Raw genomic sequence first — 17,650 nt, forward strand, 5'->3', positions numbered from 1 at the left:
CACCGGATCTTTGCTCTCATTAACTAAGATAGTTTAAAGACGTTCATCAAAATTATACATTCTCTTTTCATGCGATATCACGTGAAAAGTTGTTCATCAATCGTTATTGCACATAAGACCTCCAGATATTGACTTTAGGAGGGGAGGGGGCAATTTATAGGTAACAAACTTTTTCAACAACTTCAATTTCAAAAAACATAGCCCTCCCCCCCCCCCAAAGATCATCATTTGTCACCTAAATTGTCGCTTTGGGAACTTCAATTGAGAAATTTTGCCCAGAAAGAATTCCTGAAGGCCTTTCTCCCCTCTAGTGTTTCAAAACATTGCTTACGCATATGTTTTAGAGCTCTGATTTTGAAAAAGTTTTGGGGGAATTCTACAAATACCTCCTTCCGCAAACATCTCCCAAGATCATTTAAATTAATATCATCAACAAGAATATTGAGTTTTACTATGCAGGTGTTCGTATTATTGATTATTTTTCTCCACATTCGTAAAAGCAGTTCTCCTAATTTGAATACTCAAATTCTAATGGTGACTCCATACTAAAACTAGAAGATGTATCCGCTCTATCTTTTACATCTGAAAAAAAAAAAAAAACTCAAGGACGGTGGGAGCGTCTCCTCTTCAAGGAGCAAGTCTTAAGGGGCCGGCTGGCCTGTAAATGCCAGGGCCGGTTCATGTTGCCCCATCCGCCACTGCCGACAGTCCGAGCCCGGGCCCAAAGCGGGCTCTAGAATCGAAAATAGGTTTCGGGCTCGTGCTCAAGCACGGATATTCAATCTCCATACAAATTCAAAGCAAATAAACATTTTCCTACTGTGAGAAAATGAAAGGAACATTTAAATCAGTTCAATCAATGTCAAATTTACCCCTCCCCCCAAAAAAAATTATTAATTAACGCTTATTTATAGTGTTTTATTTTTTTTTTGCCATTACTATTGCAATATGTCATACAGTAATGCATTTGAAGTGGAACATTTTAAGAAAATTTAGAAACTTCTGTTAATGAAGAACATTTGACATAACATTTTTCATTAACAGAGAGATCATGTCAGACTGTAGAAGGCTCAGTTTTTGATACAAGAAAGTTTCCTTCAGGCTCGGGCGGACTTGGATCTTGCTTCGAGACAATATCACTCGGCTCGGGCGGGATCGGTTACAAATTTTCGGGCTTGGGCGGGCCCGGGCTCTCAAAAATGAGCTCGAACTCATCTCTAATGTAGGGTGGTTTTCAAAAGCCAAAAAACCCCCTGAAGCGTTCAAATTTTAATTTTAAAGGCCGAAAATAGCATTAAATAGCTCTTTTTACCCAAAATAATTATCTGATTTCTTTAATTCAGCTCCCATTTGAAATACCACAAAAAATACCCATACAGGTAACTTGGTTTCTACGAATTTCAAAAAAAAAAGGCTGTGAAATCACCAGGAAAAAATTAAGAAGCACTTTTAAGCCTAATGGAATTCTATTTTCTTATCGGAAAACTATTGTTTGCGCTATCTCATTTTAAATTAACTTTTAGAAGGCTGCCACATTTTTTTCTCGGCTGTGACTTAATAAAATTTTGTTTTTGTTTTGAGGCAAAAATTTCACCTTTTGATTATTACTTGACGATTTATCTTCTTTCTTCTTTCTTTTCTTTTTTTAAAGGATTTTAGTTGTATTTATGGAGGGTTGCATTTAATTTATTCGGAATTTTTTATTTGTCATTTTCTCTCTTAGAGAATGATTATTTTGACTGGAAATTTGACAGTTTTTTTAAAAATCTAATTGAAGCCCTATTGTTGAACAAAGGTCACTTGACATAACTTTTATTTTCAAGGTACACCATGCAAAGCTGGACAATGTAGCTAGTCTATATAAATAAAACAAAGAATATATATGTACGTACACTGTATGACTAAAAGTATTGGAACACTTTCAAAAATTCACATTTTTACAGATTTCTCGATAAATAAAAGACCAATTGCTCGGTAATTTTTTTCACATAAAAAGTACTTCTAGGTGTCATTTTCCAATAACAATTATGTCTGCTATTCATTTAAGGGACCAGCAACAAATTGAGGAAACAAAAACACATTTTAGATCATCTTTCATTGTAAATAGCTGGGAATAAGCTATAAATTTCTGAAATAATTTTAAAATATATCAAAAATTTATATTTATATAATTTAATATATTTTTGTGAAAGTATCTTTTATATACAACTTACGTGGTATTGTTGCAGAGTGAATTCATGATAAGAACAGATTATTTGTGAACAATCCCTCACGTTTCGTTGTCTAGCCAAAAATTATTAAAATTCGGCTCATTGCTTATCTTGCATCAATTGTTCACATTTAAAACACAGAAAAGGATCCCATCTGTTAAATTTTGTTTGAAAAAAGGTATCTAATTTTTACGAATAATTTCCTCATATTTAATTCATATCATTTCCTAATCGTTTGGTAAAAATTAGTGTCTAAAGGAGCTATGGGGCCGCTTCATCCCTTTATGCCAAGGCCGATTTCTTTAACAAATCCGCCACTGGTCACAAAGGTATTTGCTACAGCCACTACCCTAACTTGGGACATTTGCAGACTTTAGTTTTGAGGGCTGGTATTTCACCAGTAAGAAATAAGTGGTGTTACAGAATAAATGAATAGTTATCTAGTGAGGCTATGTGAGTTGAACTTTGATTTATCAGCTTTATGGGCTATTTTTATGATTTTGAAAAATTCGAAAAAATATGCGATTTTAAAGTATGGAAATAACTTCTGAATTACAGGGTTCACCAGGGGTACCTTGGTACCCCCATTGGCTCAAATAAATAAATAAATAAATAAAAAAAAAAAATAAGTTATAAGTCCCAAGCTCTATAATGTTTTGCTGTAATGTGCAGGAGGTTGAAATGAGACTGAGGTGGCTGTGGATAGCTGGCAAAAGAAGCTTCTCATAACCAGCTTCTACATCACACACCCAGCCTTCATCATTTCTTCTTCAACTATACTCATTTCAGTTATGGTATATTAATTTAAAAAGAAATTGTTTTCCTGAAACGGTGCTGCAGAGAGCAAGAACTTATGTTTCGTGAAATTAAGCCAGGTATAAATTTGAATGAGAGTTCTTTTTGACACCCTTCAAATATATTTTTACTCCCTTTTACACGAAATTCATAACGTTTTGACACTCAGTAAAAAATATTAAGGAACATCAAACTTTTCATGAAAGCGAAAAGGAAGATGCTCATGTGAAAAATTTAAGGTGCTCTGTGGCTTTCCTGTGGGGTCTAGTGTCTCTGGGGAACTTTAAGGATAGTGCCCTCCCCCCATATCGTTTCATAGAAATTCATTAATGAAAATAGCATTAGCAATTTACTATGAAACATTAGAATCTAATCATAAGTAAAATATTGTTGCTGAAGTAGGGGGATCCAGGGATTTCTCCTCTTGAAAACTCTCGAAATTGTTGTTGAAGAAACGCAGTTTTAAATGATCATTGATAATAGGAGGAGAGGTTTGAGTTCCCTCTCCCTGCAAATTTTGCAATTGAATTTATAAAAACGCAATTGTAGATTATCTTCGACTATTTTTGACAGGGTGGTACCGGATGTTCTCCCCTAGTTTTTTTTCAAAGTTATTGTTTGAAAAATGCAGTTTTAGGTGATTTCATGTAATGTTAGAGGGAAAAGGGATTCAATTCTCCCTGAAATTGAAGCTCCAAAAATGTTATTTTGGCCAACCTTCGTTAGGGGACAAGTTTTCAGAGATTATCATTCGGAACATTTATGAAATTGAAGCCAAAGTTTAAGAGGATCTTGAATGGTTTTGGCGAGAGAGGGGAAGACAATTCACTTTAAAAAAGCAGGTTTAGTCTATCTTTTGTAATATTTCTAGGAGGAGTTTCTCCCCTTTTAATTTGTAACATATATTGCGTCTTATTTGAATAATTTTTTCAGAATATTTATTTTCCCTTGGCGAGTGCCACCCGCTTTTTGAAAAAAAAAAGAGATTATCTGGGACGGAAAACCGTTAGTAACCCTTCTCAGATACGCCACTGCAGTGTGGGGGAGCAGACCCAGGAAATTGCAGCACATATACAAAATTTTTTCTTGATGAGTGACATTACGGATTGCCTCTTTTTTCCTTCCGCTCATTTGTTGCTAATCTCCGAAAAAAATCATTAAAGTAATCAACTTTAAGCTCATAATATTTTAAAAAATAACCTTGGCAAACTACATCCCCTTTTTCTGTGGCACCATTGGCGTTGGCGAGAGCTAATCCTGTGACATGGTGCCACATCAATCTAAAACACTAAAACTAGTTTTACTGTGACCGCAAACGCTCAAACTTCAAACAAATAAAAATATCAGGATGGAAATTACCGGAATTCCAAAAAGCTTCAAAGAATGCACTCCCACTCAAATCCCTGAGAAACGCACCCTATTCATCATTAATAATTGTCTAAAATCTGTCAATCTGTAAAATTTTCTGGAGATCGTCGAACCACTCCTCAATTTAATATCATCATTCAACGTCTATAAAATTTCTATTTTAGAGATTCAATTTTTAAAAATTTTTCGAGGGAGAGCATTCAAACTCCCTGATAACATCATTAAAGATCATCTACAATTGCATTTCTGGAATTTAAATTTCGGAAAAAAATGAGTAAGGGTCCACGAATATTTCCGCTTACTATCGTTAAAAAATCCTATAAAAACTGCATTTTAAAAGTTAACTTTGGAATTTTTTCAGTAGAGCGTCTCCCCTCGACAACATCGTTGAAGATAGTCTTAAACTTTGTGTTTTCTTCGATCAGTTTAGAAAAGTTTTCAAGGTAGAGCCCCCGAATTTCTCCTCCCCACATCATCAAAGATAATCTGAAATTGCATTATGTTGGAGCTACAGTTTCAAGCAATTTCTAAGGAAGAGCCCTTTAACCGACCACTTCTCAACTAGGGATGTGTCGTTTATGAAGAAACAGGTCAAAAAGAATGAACACTTAAAATGAACGAACGGATCTGTTCGTTCACCTAAAAAATGAAGGACCGTTCTTTTGAATGGAAATCAGTTTGGAACATTGTACGGATGCACTTGTGATAAAATCGCTTTTTTTTTTTTCGGATTACACTCATCTTCAAATTTTTAAATCTGAATCAACCTCAAATTTCCTTTTTCTCAGTGCAGTGCAATGTCTTCATTTTGAACCTTTTTACTTTCTGCTATAACATTCATCACCTTTCTTTAATGGTTGCAATTCATTTTTTTGGTGATCATTTTGTCTTCTATAACATTCCTCCTATCAATTACTACCATCTATATTGATTTTTTACTTGACGACTTCCAAGTTGCTTGATTTAACATTCAATATTCAGAGATTTTTAATAAGGATTATGGTAACAACACCGGTAACAGACATACTTAATACATCACTCTCAGGTTAACTCAGTTTTTTAAGCCTTTTATAATGCATTTAGACTTTTAAAAGTATTTTTTTCTCATGCAACTACATATCATCTAAAGTTTGGCTGCTTCTGGATCTTCTGGATTAGTTAATTCTATTTTTATTTGCTCAATTTCGAAAAAAGGTCCGAGCCCCAGCAACAGACACCGACAATTCTGATGATGTCCAGTAACAGATAGGATTAGGAAAGGATGAGTAATAGACAGAATTCTCCATTTTCTCTTCAAAATGAGCAAAAAGTTCTTTATTTTCAGATCTAAAACCTTATTAAATTCAAATGAACACGAAATACCGACAGACCTCGTGGTGGCTGTTCATAACCTTCTTCCACTGCCGTGTAAATACCAACTGGCTCATAAAATTCACTGTGATAACACTAGCTGGTTCCGCCTCATTCATGGGTTGCAGCAACATCAGTTTCTCCCGCATAAAATTCTCATTATTTAAATCCAAACTTACAACTGTCTGTTACTGAGCCCTTGTCTGTTACTGGTGCTTATACCTCAAAACTCAAATTTTGAATTGGTAGCCAATGGCTACCAGATCCTCACAAAATGGTAGCCAAATCTCAAAAAATGATAGCCAAACTTTATTTTAATTTAAGTTATTTAATTTATTTTATTCTGTTTATTTATTTAGTATGAGTGTATATGTCATTGGCGTAGCAAAGAACGTTTCTTATAAAATAATAATTAAAAATAAATAAGTAAATAAAAAATATTTAAAAAAATAAATAAAATAAAAAGCGAGCTAAAAATAAAAAATAAAAAGAGGGTTGAGGAAAAATTTTGGAGGGAGGGAGGAATTGAACTTGGGGAGAACGGGCACCCATGCCCAGATATTATTTAACACATCTTTTGCAAACTATAATCTGCATTAATTTATCTTTAAGCAAAACACATCACGATAAAAAAATAAATAAAAAAGATTATTATTTTTTTTTTTTCAGCTTTCAAAACTTCTAGAAACATCACAGCTTTCAACCAAAATACGAGTTAGGTCCTTGATAAAGAAAACAACAAAATACCAAAAACTTGGAACAGAATGTAAAACCTAAACCATTTGCGATTCTACAAAAATATTTTTTTTTTGTTTTTACAAATGCATGCAGAATTTTATGAAAATCGAAGCCTGGGTGTCAAAAGAATGAATAAATAAAAGAAAGGTAAACAATATAAAACAAAACGAAAAAAAAAAAACAAAAAATGAAATTAAAGATCCAGCAGAAGAAAAAAAGGGTTTCAGCCGTATTCTTTCCACCTTCTCTAGACGCAAGGGTGCCATTTTTTTATTATTATTTATGTGTTTTATAAATATGATTGTACTTCTCTTTATTTATTTTGGAACACACATTTTCCTCTTCTAACTGGTGAAAATGGACAATCTACAACGCGGCACCAGTTTGAAAAGGCGGGACGCCATTTTGAAAATTTACCGCGAAACTTAAAAATAACTTTTTTAAGGAGAAATAAAGTAAATAGACGGATGTATCCTCTCCTCCAGTAGGTTTTATATTTTAAAAAGAAAAAAAAGGAAAAACAAACAATATGATTAAAACAAAAAATCAAAAATCTTCCAAAAAAAATTTTTTTTTAGCGATATCGTTTTTACCTTGTCTCGGTGCATTTTGACTCAAAGGTGCCATTTTTGTTTATTCATATGTAAACCAAATGTACAAGATTAATTCTTTTCAATTCTTTTTATTTCGGAAAGGACATTTTCGTCTTAACTGGTAAAAATGAACAATAACAACACGACGCCATTTTGAAAACGCGTAGTTTAAAAATACTTCAAAACGAAGAAATAGCCATTTGTTAAGGAGAAATAAAGTTGAAAAATGAATTCAAGATCAAAAAAGCATAATTTACTAAATTGGTGTATGAAATTTTTCTATTTTTACGATCGTGTGTAAAGAAAGCCGAGTTTTCGAAATAGAAGTTTTGTAACAAATTTGTCGTCTTGATTGCGATTTTTGTTTTCTACTGAGAACAAGAACACATAGCACAATTAGCCACAATTGGACAATACTCCCCCCCTTCCCTCCTTCATCCCCGGCGATACCATAGCCGAACTTTTAGTGGACAAAAGAATTTGGGAAAGGTCAAATGTCAAGACTATAGGTCAGGGAAGGTTGCCTTGGCGAATGGTAGCCACATTGGCGACTGAAGTGAAAATAATTGGTCGCATTTGGCTACTGGCGACCGCGAGTTTTGAGCTTTACTGGTGCTGTTACCCTATTACTGTCTAATTTTCCCCCATTTAAAAAAGTGTTGCGTTTCTTTTCTGTTCTCAATGGTATGGGTAATTTTAAAGCTCCCTAATAATTGGGTTGATCTTTTTTTTTAAAAATTATCCAGTATCGAACTAAGCTACCACTTTTAACTAGAGTCCCCTGTATGAAGTATGAAGTGAAAAGGGGGGCACTTGAAAACAGCGCGAGCACCGAGACCACAGGTCTATTGTATTATCCCTGCTTAGACAACTAAAGGAGCCCAGTAACAGAAATAAATCTCAGCAGTTGCCTAACCGAAATTCTAGGCAGTTCCCAGGGATCTGCATAGTGGTATCCCAGGTGCTCAAATCTTTGTGCAGAGTAGAAGTCACATTCACATAGCACATGAATTGAGCTTTCATCAGCCATATGACATCCTCTACACGAAGGGTTGTCGGCAACACCCATCAAATTAAGGTGCCTATTAAGAGAGCAGTGTCCAGTTAGTAACCCAACAGACTTCTTGATCTCATTCCTGCTCAAGTTAAGCAGTTCCTTAGACCTGAGCCAGGGAGGCTGCTGGTTCAGAGTCTTGGCCTGTCTTTGAGACTCGGACTGAAGCCACAGGCCATATGATTCATCCATAAGAAGGTTCTTTGCAGTAGTTCTTACTGCATTGTAGGGGAGGCAGAGGACAGGCTCGGGTCCCATAAACGGTATATTGGAGCCCTGTTTAGCTAACTGATCTGCCAATTCGTTACCTACAATATCACGGTGACCAGGAACCCAGTAAAGGGAGACCCTATTACTGCCAGCTAGTCTTACCAGTGCATTATGGTACTCCCAAACTGTTTTGGTTGTAAAACAGTTACGATTGAGAGCTTTCAACACAGCTTGACTATCAGAGAATATTCTGATGCTAACTGATCTGCTAATTCATTACCTACAATATCACGGTGACCAGGAACCCAGTAAAGGGAGATCCTATTACTGCCAGCTAGTCTTACCAGTGCATTATGGTACTCCCAAACTGTTTTGGTAGTAAAACAGTTACGATTGAGAGCTTTCAACACAGCTTGGCTATCAGAGAATATTCTGATAACCTTCCCGCTTAGGCCACGATCTAGGCAGTTGTTTACACAAGCCAATATGGCTAAAGTTTCTGCCTGGTAGACAGTAGCAAGCTTCCCTAAAGAGAAGCACAGATTAGTGTTATTGCTGCTGCAATATGCACCAGAACAAGTTCCAGACGCAATCTTGGAACCATCTGTAAACCAGATTTCGTGTGCATTGCCAATGATATCCTGTACATCCTTCCATTGCTCTCTGGACGGAAACACAATGTTATAATTGGCATTAAAGCTGAATTGTTTTAACATCCAGTCAGAAGGCCTCATAAAGTAAGGATGCTTACTAGTCTTTGCACACAGTTTATCGTACAGAGACAGGTAACGAGGGAGTCCCCCGTACCTGCCACCATTTGTGGCTTAACCAGTGGGATGGGACCTTGAAGACAGCTTTGATTTTTTGAACCAGACCGAGAAATCCCATGTCCAGCACCCCCAAAGGTAGTGTTTCACTTGGAGGACTTTGTAACTACGAGCATTTTTAACATCTCCCCAATCAACATTGATGAAGAGAATGGATCTTGAACCAGCGAGGATCGAACCCGGGACCCTGCAGTCACAAGTCTGGTGCCTCACTGATCAGGACACCCCGCCCCCCAGCTGAGCTACCAGTATATTTGTCGTTACTTTTTTCGTTCTATTGGTAATACTATATGTATGTATACAGTGCTGTAGCCGGAAAAACTATTTGAAGGAATCGCCTCTTTTTTGTTTCGGTTGATGTCGTGATTGACAAATGTTTGTTTTGTTATCAAAAAAAAAGGTCAGTTTCAACAATTTACGCCAGTTTTTTTTTTTTTTTGCAAAGCAGAAGTTTTATCATTAGAATATTTTTGTTAAATTGATGTATATTCAACGTACTTAGTTTTCATAATATTTTTTAAATCCTCGTGTTTGATGTATTATAGCCTGTTTCATTGTTATTATTTTTTTTGTAGTTCTTTCTTTTATTTATTTTGTGGTTTTCATATTTTAAAATGTAACCCCAAGTACACGTTCAAAATTATATTTTGTTTTATTTCACCTGTGACCATACTACACTTGGCGATATGGTATTTCAATTTAAAATTAATGCACTATTTATCGTAGGTTCGATTTTGCAAAATTCATTTTGCAGTTTATTTTTTTTTTTACACAGTAAAATTTAATTCCCTAATTTTGTGACATGCTGAAATGGAATATACGATTTTTGGAACCAGCAGCCTTTCTTTCAAAATGAACCAATACCTTTCAAAATGAACTAGAATTGCTTAGTACATCTAAACCTGAATTCAGTTTTCTTTGAAATCATTTTTCATAGGTATCTTTTCGTACTTTTAGATGATTTTAGTTATTTTTCTTTCAAAGAATACTACTGATCTAATGAAACTTTTTGAATGTACTTGAGTATGTGGTGCAAAGAGATGATCTACAACTTTCAAAAATAAACGAAGTCATTCAAATGAACGAGTTACTAAATGAACAGATCAAAAGAATGAATGATCCTTTCATGAGTGGATCATTGCCCGCGTCTATTCTCAAAACAATCGGAGATAACAGCTGCGTTTTAAAAAGTTTTGAAAAATGGACGGAGGAAGCGTCTCGGAACCTCTTCCCCCTAAAATAACCAAAGATAGTCTAAAATGCATTTTTTTTTTAAGACTGCAATTTCAAAAATTTACCCCCCATGTTTGAATTAATCTCATGCTTGCAATTTGGTTCAGATTTCTGATATTTAGATCTAGTTTTGATTCTCTGACTCCATTTTAAACCAGAAGCTAAATCCTCTCTCTATATTTAAGATGTTTTTTGAATAAATTCAGATGCAACAAATTTCGTACATTCATTTAATTTTTTGACCCCCCCCATTGCGCTGCACCCTTTTTCCAGTAGTTACCTAAACCCCTAGGCTACCCCCATTACTGAAGCTCTTCGCACGCCCCTGCAATGAACTGAAATGCTTGAAATAGGTAAAAGTCATGTGGACATCATATATTACAAAGTAATACTTTCGATTTGCTATGTAAAATTGGGTGTGAGGGCATGAAATGTTTTTTTGCAAGCTGTGTGTTATATTTCCTCTCAGTAGAGACCAAACTCAATTGCATAGTCGATTCTGAGGTTGCTTCAGCACTTTTCTCTCACAGCTTTGAAGTTTGCTTCAATGGAGAGCTGTGGATGAAACATCTGTACACTAATACACTTCAGGCACAAAGAAATATTCGAAATAGTGGTTTTTGAAGCTACATAGGCTTCAAAGAAGGGAAAGATGGGTAAATTAGCTCACAGTGTAGTGGCCACAGCTTTTTTTTTTTTTTTTTGAGATCTGTACAAAATCATCTACACTGATTACTGATGGAAAAGCACTAGCTAGAGAGAATTATACGTCATTATTATACAGGTTTCTCAAAGACATTTTAAAAAGTTTTAGTTTGAAGAAAAATGAGATCTTTTCCCATCAAGACAAAACATGAATACACAGCTGTTTGATTTATTTGTGGTGATTGATTTAACCCCAACTGACTTTTTTTACTTCCAAACTTGAAAAAATGGTTGCTCTACTATATCATCGCTCAAACATATGCTAATTTTATGGACCTTTAGAAATCTTGCTTTTTTGGTTATTTATATAAGTTGGAAAAACATTTAGAAAGTATATTGAATTTAAAAAAAAAGACAATATTGAAAAATTTAAAGATTTATTTGTTTTTTCGTAAGTTTTGTCTTTATGTTTCTATAGTCTTATTGACTGCCCCTTCCCCTTAAAACGTTTATTTTTTTTCTCTATCTGATTAACAACTTTCAAAAAATCAGGAATTAATATAACTTGACTCCTGACCTTCTAAACTCATTGGTTTGATATCCTTAGATTTAAAAAAAAAAATCCTTACATTGATGTTCTTTAGTCAGTAGAACACATTATTCAGGATGTGTTCTTAATTAGTAATTTTTTTTTTATCTCTTTGGTTCATATATATATATATAGGGGAGACCGGGGCAAGATGACTATGTTAACAATTTTTGTTGTTTATTAACTTATTTTCAAGGATAGTAAAATTAATTTCACATGAGCTGTTAGAGTAATCCTTTGTGGCATTAAATATATTACCATTTAATTTTTCAAATAAAAATAACGAAGGATATTTTTATTTTTTCATGACCTTAACAAATCGTCATCTTGCCCCAGTACTGGGGCAAGATGACTTTGACCTTGGGGCAAGATGACAACGTTGAAAAAGGTTGAACAAATTTTATGTTTGGAATATGTTACCTACTTTTAAAAGTGATAACTCTGTGTTTACATATTACAAAGTATCAAATTAAGCATAATCCATTGGAGCGTAATGTTGAAGTGTTAAGTTGTGCAGGGAACAATAGACACAAATAAAAATGCCATTTTCATAACTGGAACATGCCTCATGCCACCACTCTTGATTTTTACAGCACTGGGTCCGTTCTTATGTTGGAGGGTCACAATATTCCTCTTTACAAGCAGGGCATCTTATAAAACCATTCTTTGAAGTTGATGCAACTGAATTGCTTGACATGAATTGAATAGACTTGGACCTAAAGGAACTTAGTTTGAGTTTTTTTTACTCCCTTTTTAGCTTCACGAGCTTATTTTCCCTGTTTTTTAAATAATCCTTTTTGTCCTTCCACTTTGCTCCTTGTTCTGACATTTCTTTGATGGGTGTGCTTGTAAGAATGTTTGAGCTCAGTTTTCGGCTTTTTCCCCCCCTCAAATTGTGTTGCTTTAGGCAATGCATTGAAATCAGAAACACTAACAGGCTTCTTTGGTGCATCGGAATCAGCATTTGCCATAACTTCTGCTTCGTCTGGAGGGTTTATATGTTAGTCTTCTACTCCCAAGGTCTGAGGATTAACAATTATTCTCAGTTTCATCACCAGCAACGTCATAGTCCGCTAAAAACAAGAGAATTATGAGACTCGATCCCTCATTCTTTAAACCCTTTATTGGCATTTCCAACTGTAGCTGCTTTGAATTAAGCGGTGCTCAAAAGCCCACCAATATTTTTGTCTCTGATAGTTTGTCCTAGATGAATGACCATAAAGTTGCTATATGCTTGGCTATAGTAGGTTTTCAATGGGCAGAAAAATGACGCATCAGGAGCTAGAAACGATGCGATGTGTGGGGGGGCAACCCAACCACATGATAATGTTTTTTTCACTGCAATATAAGATAGTCTGCAAAGTTATGTGAGATTTGTGATTGTAAATAATCAACAGAGCAGGAGATTTTTTGCTTGGTTTAATTCAGTCTACTAGTCATTTGGTCAACTAGTTTATAAATAGCCTCTGTTCACCGGCTTTCGAACGACACCTCCCTTGATTCAATGCGTCCTTGAACCTCAGAGGATATAGAAACGCAAGGTTGCGTGAACAAACACACAGACAAATAAGCGTTTACAGAATTTAATAAAATGGACAACATAGTTTTTTAATAAATTCCGAAACACGGGGCAAGAGAACGACCTCGTCATCTTGCCCCGCGTTTCGGCCCGTCATCTTGCCCCGGACTGCCTGTTTGAACGGATTCTTCTCCATTGCCATAAGAGAAGGCGATTAATTGACATTTATTCTTGGTAATAGGTAGTATTTAAACTAAGTTACTCATAAATACTAAAGAGACACGATATAACTTATCTGTATCTGTAGCAGAGCTTATTTACAAATGCATAAAAGTTAGATCGTGGCAACGGTGAACAATCAGAGCTTCAGAACTAACACAAATATGGCGATTTCAGCGTCTCTATACTATTACTGAACGAACAGCAGATAGGAAAGCCAGTAGTGTGCAGTAGATGCTGTTAACTGGGGGGAAACGGAAAAAATAAGGCATTCGTCATCTTGCCCCGGTCTCCCCTATATATATATAAAAGAGAGAGAAGTGCATGTGTTTTTTTTTTCAAGTAAAAAAAGGTAATGAGTAAATTGTTTTAAAACTTTTCAGTATCCATTGTATGAAATGAATGAAAGGAGGGGGGAGGCTTAACTGAACCACGCACTGCGACCAGAGGTCTATTGTACTAGTCTCCAAACAGATGTCTTAAAACAGACCAGTAGCTGAAGCAAAATTCAGCAAACACCTAATAGGAATATCATGAATCTCTCTTGGTTCAAGCAAATGATGACTAAGGTGTTCAAACCTATTGGCAGGAAACATTTCAGAATCACACAGGGTGAGAGCAATAGTTTCTTCCTTAAATACGCAACCTCTGCAAATAGGATCATTACTGGCACCCATTGTAGCAAGGTGCCACTTTAAGTTGTAAAGATCAGTAAGAAGACCAAAAGCATTCTTAATACTATTTTTGTTGAGAAGCCTTTTGCATTTTTGCCACGTAATCCTCAGTGGAGAGAATCACGTCTGTCATCCTAAGGATGACAAGTTGTATATGTTCAATGTCATCGCGGGTTAACCTCTCCGACAGGAAGGTTTCTCTCATAACAGCTATTTTAAACATATACACTGCTTGAGCACAGGGTTGTGGTTGACCTGCATTTATTCTTTAAGATGCAGCAGTTTGTGCAAGGGAAGGAGTTGAAACCTCCGACCCGAAGAAGTTTGGTTTCTCCTATACCTTCTCTGGAATGGTGGCCCAGTGATGGGCTGCAAGGTTGCTGGTTCTCTCTTTCAAGCCAGTATCCAACTCCATAGGAGCTGGGAATTGGGAAGTGGCAAGAGGTCAAAATCCGCACAACCACCCTGTACGAGTGCAAGGCTAATTACAATTAGGTTTCACTCGGTTTAGGAGGGGATCGTTTAAGACATCGTACAGATGCTATCTATCCATAAACACAAGGCCTCACTCCTTAGATTGGGTATCCACTATAGTCACCTGTTACGACACGCATGGACTATGTTGGGATTATTCTGCTCCTGTCACCACACAAAGGTATCCATTGTAACTAAATAATGTATAATAGTATGAAGTTTTGTTCTCCCAGCAGATAAAGAAGAGTTTAACAATTTATAATCAGGAAAATTAATTAAAAATTGGATTTTTTTCAAAACAATTTGTGCATTTATTGTTTTTTTTTATTTATTAATAAGGTAATCCCTGATATGGAAGTTCAAGAGTGGAATGATGAACAGCCTGAAAACTATGCTGGAATATTTCACTTTCGATTTTGGTTATTTGATGGATGGTATGATGTTGTGATTGATGATAGATTACCAACAGTTGCTGGTGAACTGATTTATATTAAGTCGAGAGATAAAAATGAATTTTGGGGTGCACTCTTAGAAAAAGCATATGCTAAGTAAGTTTTGATAATTTATTTGTATAGAATATGTTTTGTATAAACAGTTAAAAATATATTGTTGTTAGCATTACATGCAAATTACCTAAGTTACTGATTTGTAATGCTATTATCCTCCCGTAATGTAGTTTCACTTTATATTGATTTTGAATGAATTGTTTAATTTAAAAGTTAGTGATAATTTAAAAAAGGTTACATGCAATTAATATGTAATATCCATTTTTGTTTTTACAGTCGCACAGCAACTAAGTGTTAAAATCAGGGTTCGTAGGGGTCATGGAAATCCTGGAAAGTCATGAAAAAAAAAAAAAAAAACAGCAAATTTCAGACCTGGAAAAGTCATGGAAATTTGAAATTTTCGTTCAAAGTCATGGAAAATTATTTAAAGTCATGGGAAAATGTTTTGGGCAGAGAAGAAGCAACAGTAGCTAAAGAGCATTAGAAATCTAGAATGATATAGTAGTATTGCTCATTAAAAGCCAATAAAACTGGAAATTTGAACAATCTCAAAAACAAATCTGAATTTTGAAATCTCATTGCATCCACTTGTGTAGCAGCTAGTGATGTAAAATACCCGGGTATTTATTTTTAGGGGTAAATACCCAGGGTATATACCCAGGTAAATACCCAAAATGGGTAAATACCCGGGTATTTATTTCAAAAATTTATATTCATTTACAATACTTTTCTGTATGTATTCCATTATGTATATATACAACCAATCATATACAAAACAATAAATTTTTGCCCAAAAATTTATACACACATAATATACATAACCATTTAAAATTCATTTAAAATTTTTAATCTTTTATTTCAGGGTTTGTGTTCAAAAAAGCAAATAGTCACCTTTTAATACTACCTAAATTTTTTTTGCAAAATGCGCAATTAGTAGGGGATTTACCCTGCCTTCGGATAAATACCCAAAAAAATATTTACCTTCCCACCCTACAGGGGAGCAAATGCAAATGAGCAAGGCAACAGAAAAGAATATTTTGCTTTTTTTTTTTTTTTTTTGCTTATTAATGTGAAAACTGTTTCTATATTTTTTCCATGTTATCACTTAAATATCAATAAAATAAATAACACCATAGTCTTAATAACTTCTCAGTTTATTCTTCCAAACATCCATCATGCTTCCTTTTTTTTCATTTTGGATATGACTAACCTAGATTATGATTTTAAAATCCTGAAGTTCATAATGAATTGCTTATACTTCTCCAATTATGACATTGAAAGGAAAGATTCTTTGGTTGGTTCACGATATGTTTCTTTCATGATTTCATCAAGTCTTTTCAATAAAAAATATTATAAACTGTGTAATACATATGTATGTATCAGTTTTACCAATTATTTAATATTTAGATCTTTTTTTAAAAATCCCATTCACTTTTTTTGCATTTTTTTGAAAAATACCCAGTTTTTGGGTATTTACCCAGGCCTTGGGTAAATACCCAAAAAATATTTACCTACCCGCTGGGTATTTATCCGATCCACATCACTAGTAGCAGCCACTGGTCTTTTTCTGCAATGTGATTTTACTGCTTGGACATCACTCATTTTGAATTTACCATTATTTACAACACTTCTTATATTTTGTTTTCTGTAGTAGCGAACTTGTACAGTCTAGATTTTGCCACGGCCACTCAAAAAACGGAATTCAATTGTATCCAAGTTTGTTTCCATCACTCGTAAAAACTTTATAATGTTTATCAGAGTTTATCTTAGTTTGTTGACAGTTTTAGAAAATAATCATTTTAGTCAGGTGATGGAATACAGAAATAGGGGAATTTTAATACTCTAAAATAGTAGTGCTCAACATGTGGTCCGCAAAACTGTTAGCTTTAAAAGCTATGCACAGTATTTGCCATGAATCAGTTTGTTTAACAAGTAAAAAACATGAACTTTTCTGAGTCAAGAAGTGACTGCAATTTTATTTCAACACACACACACACACACACACACACACATATATATATATATATATATATATATATATATATATATATATATTATATATATATATATATAAAGGAAATTTACATTAAATTTAAATAAAGTGTAAAACAGTGTTGCCACACTTTGGCTACGTAATAGATTGAAATTAAATTAGGATGGAACTGTGAAAATTGTAGTTAGTGGTCTAACAAAAACTAATCCATGTGACCCACTGCTACGTTCAATGTCAGAAATCAAACACTATATTCTAGAATTTGACTCTCTCAGGGTTTGAAATAGAGCGCGGGATTGCGCGAAATGCGCACAAAATCGGTAAATCTTGCGCAATCCAAAGATCCGTGCGGGATTCCCCCCCTCCCCCTAAATTCTTAAACTTGATAACGAACCCCAGACGTGGAAAGCGGAGAAGATAAAAAAAATTTAAAAATCCATTTTCATTTTGGAAAGATGGAAAAAAATTAATAAAGTTTCTGTCAATTCAAAGCAATTCAAGTTACATCGAGGAATTCCGGTTCGCCGGCATCAACGAATTCCGATCCGCCAACATCAACGAATTCCGATCTGCCGACATCAACCGATTCCGATCCGCAGACATCAACCTATTCCGATCGCCTTTCGAAATGCGATCCAAAAACTGCTTTAAAC

At 34.8% G+C, this 17,650-nt stretch overlaps 1 protein-coding gene across 1 annotated transcript in view; it reads left to right on the top strand.

Moving 5' to 3' along the window:
- Window positions 1–17,650, top strand: part of LOC129218354 (calpain-5-like) — a 137,119-nt gene that overhangs the window by 15,298 nt on the left and 104,171 nt on the right. The window contains exon 4 of the mRNA XM_054852598.1: window positions 14,838–15,046. Coding sequence (XP_054708573.1) covers window positions 14,838–15,046 — 209 coding nt within the window. The remainder of the gene's footprint in view (window positions 1–14,837; window positions 15,047–17,650) is intronic.

The sequence above is a fragment of the Uloborus diversus genome, chromosome 3 (assembly GCF_026930045.1).
Source record: "Uloborus diversus isolate 005 chromosome 3, Udiv.v.3.1, whole genome shotgun sequence".
Classification (NCBI taxonomy): domain Eukaryota; kingdom Metazoa; phylum Arthropoda; class Arachnida; order Araneae; family Uloboridae; genus Uloborus; species Uloborus diversus.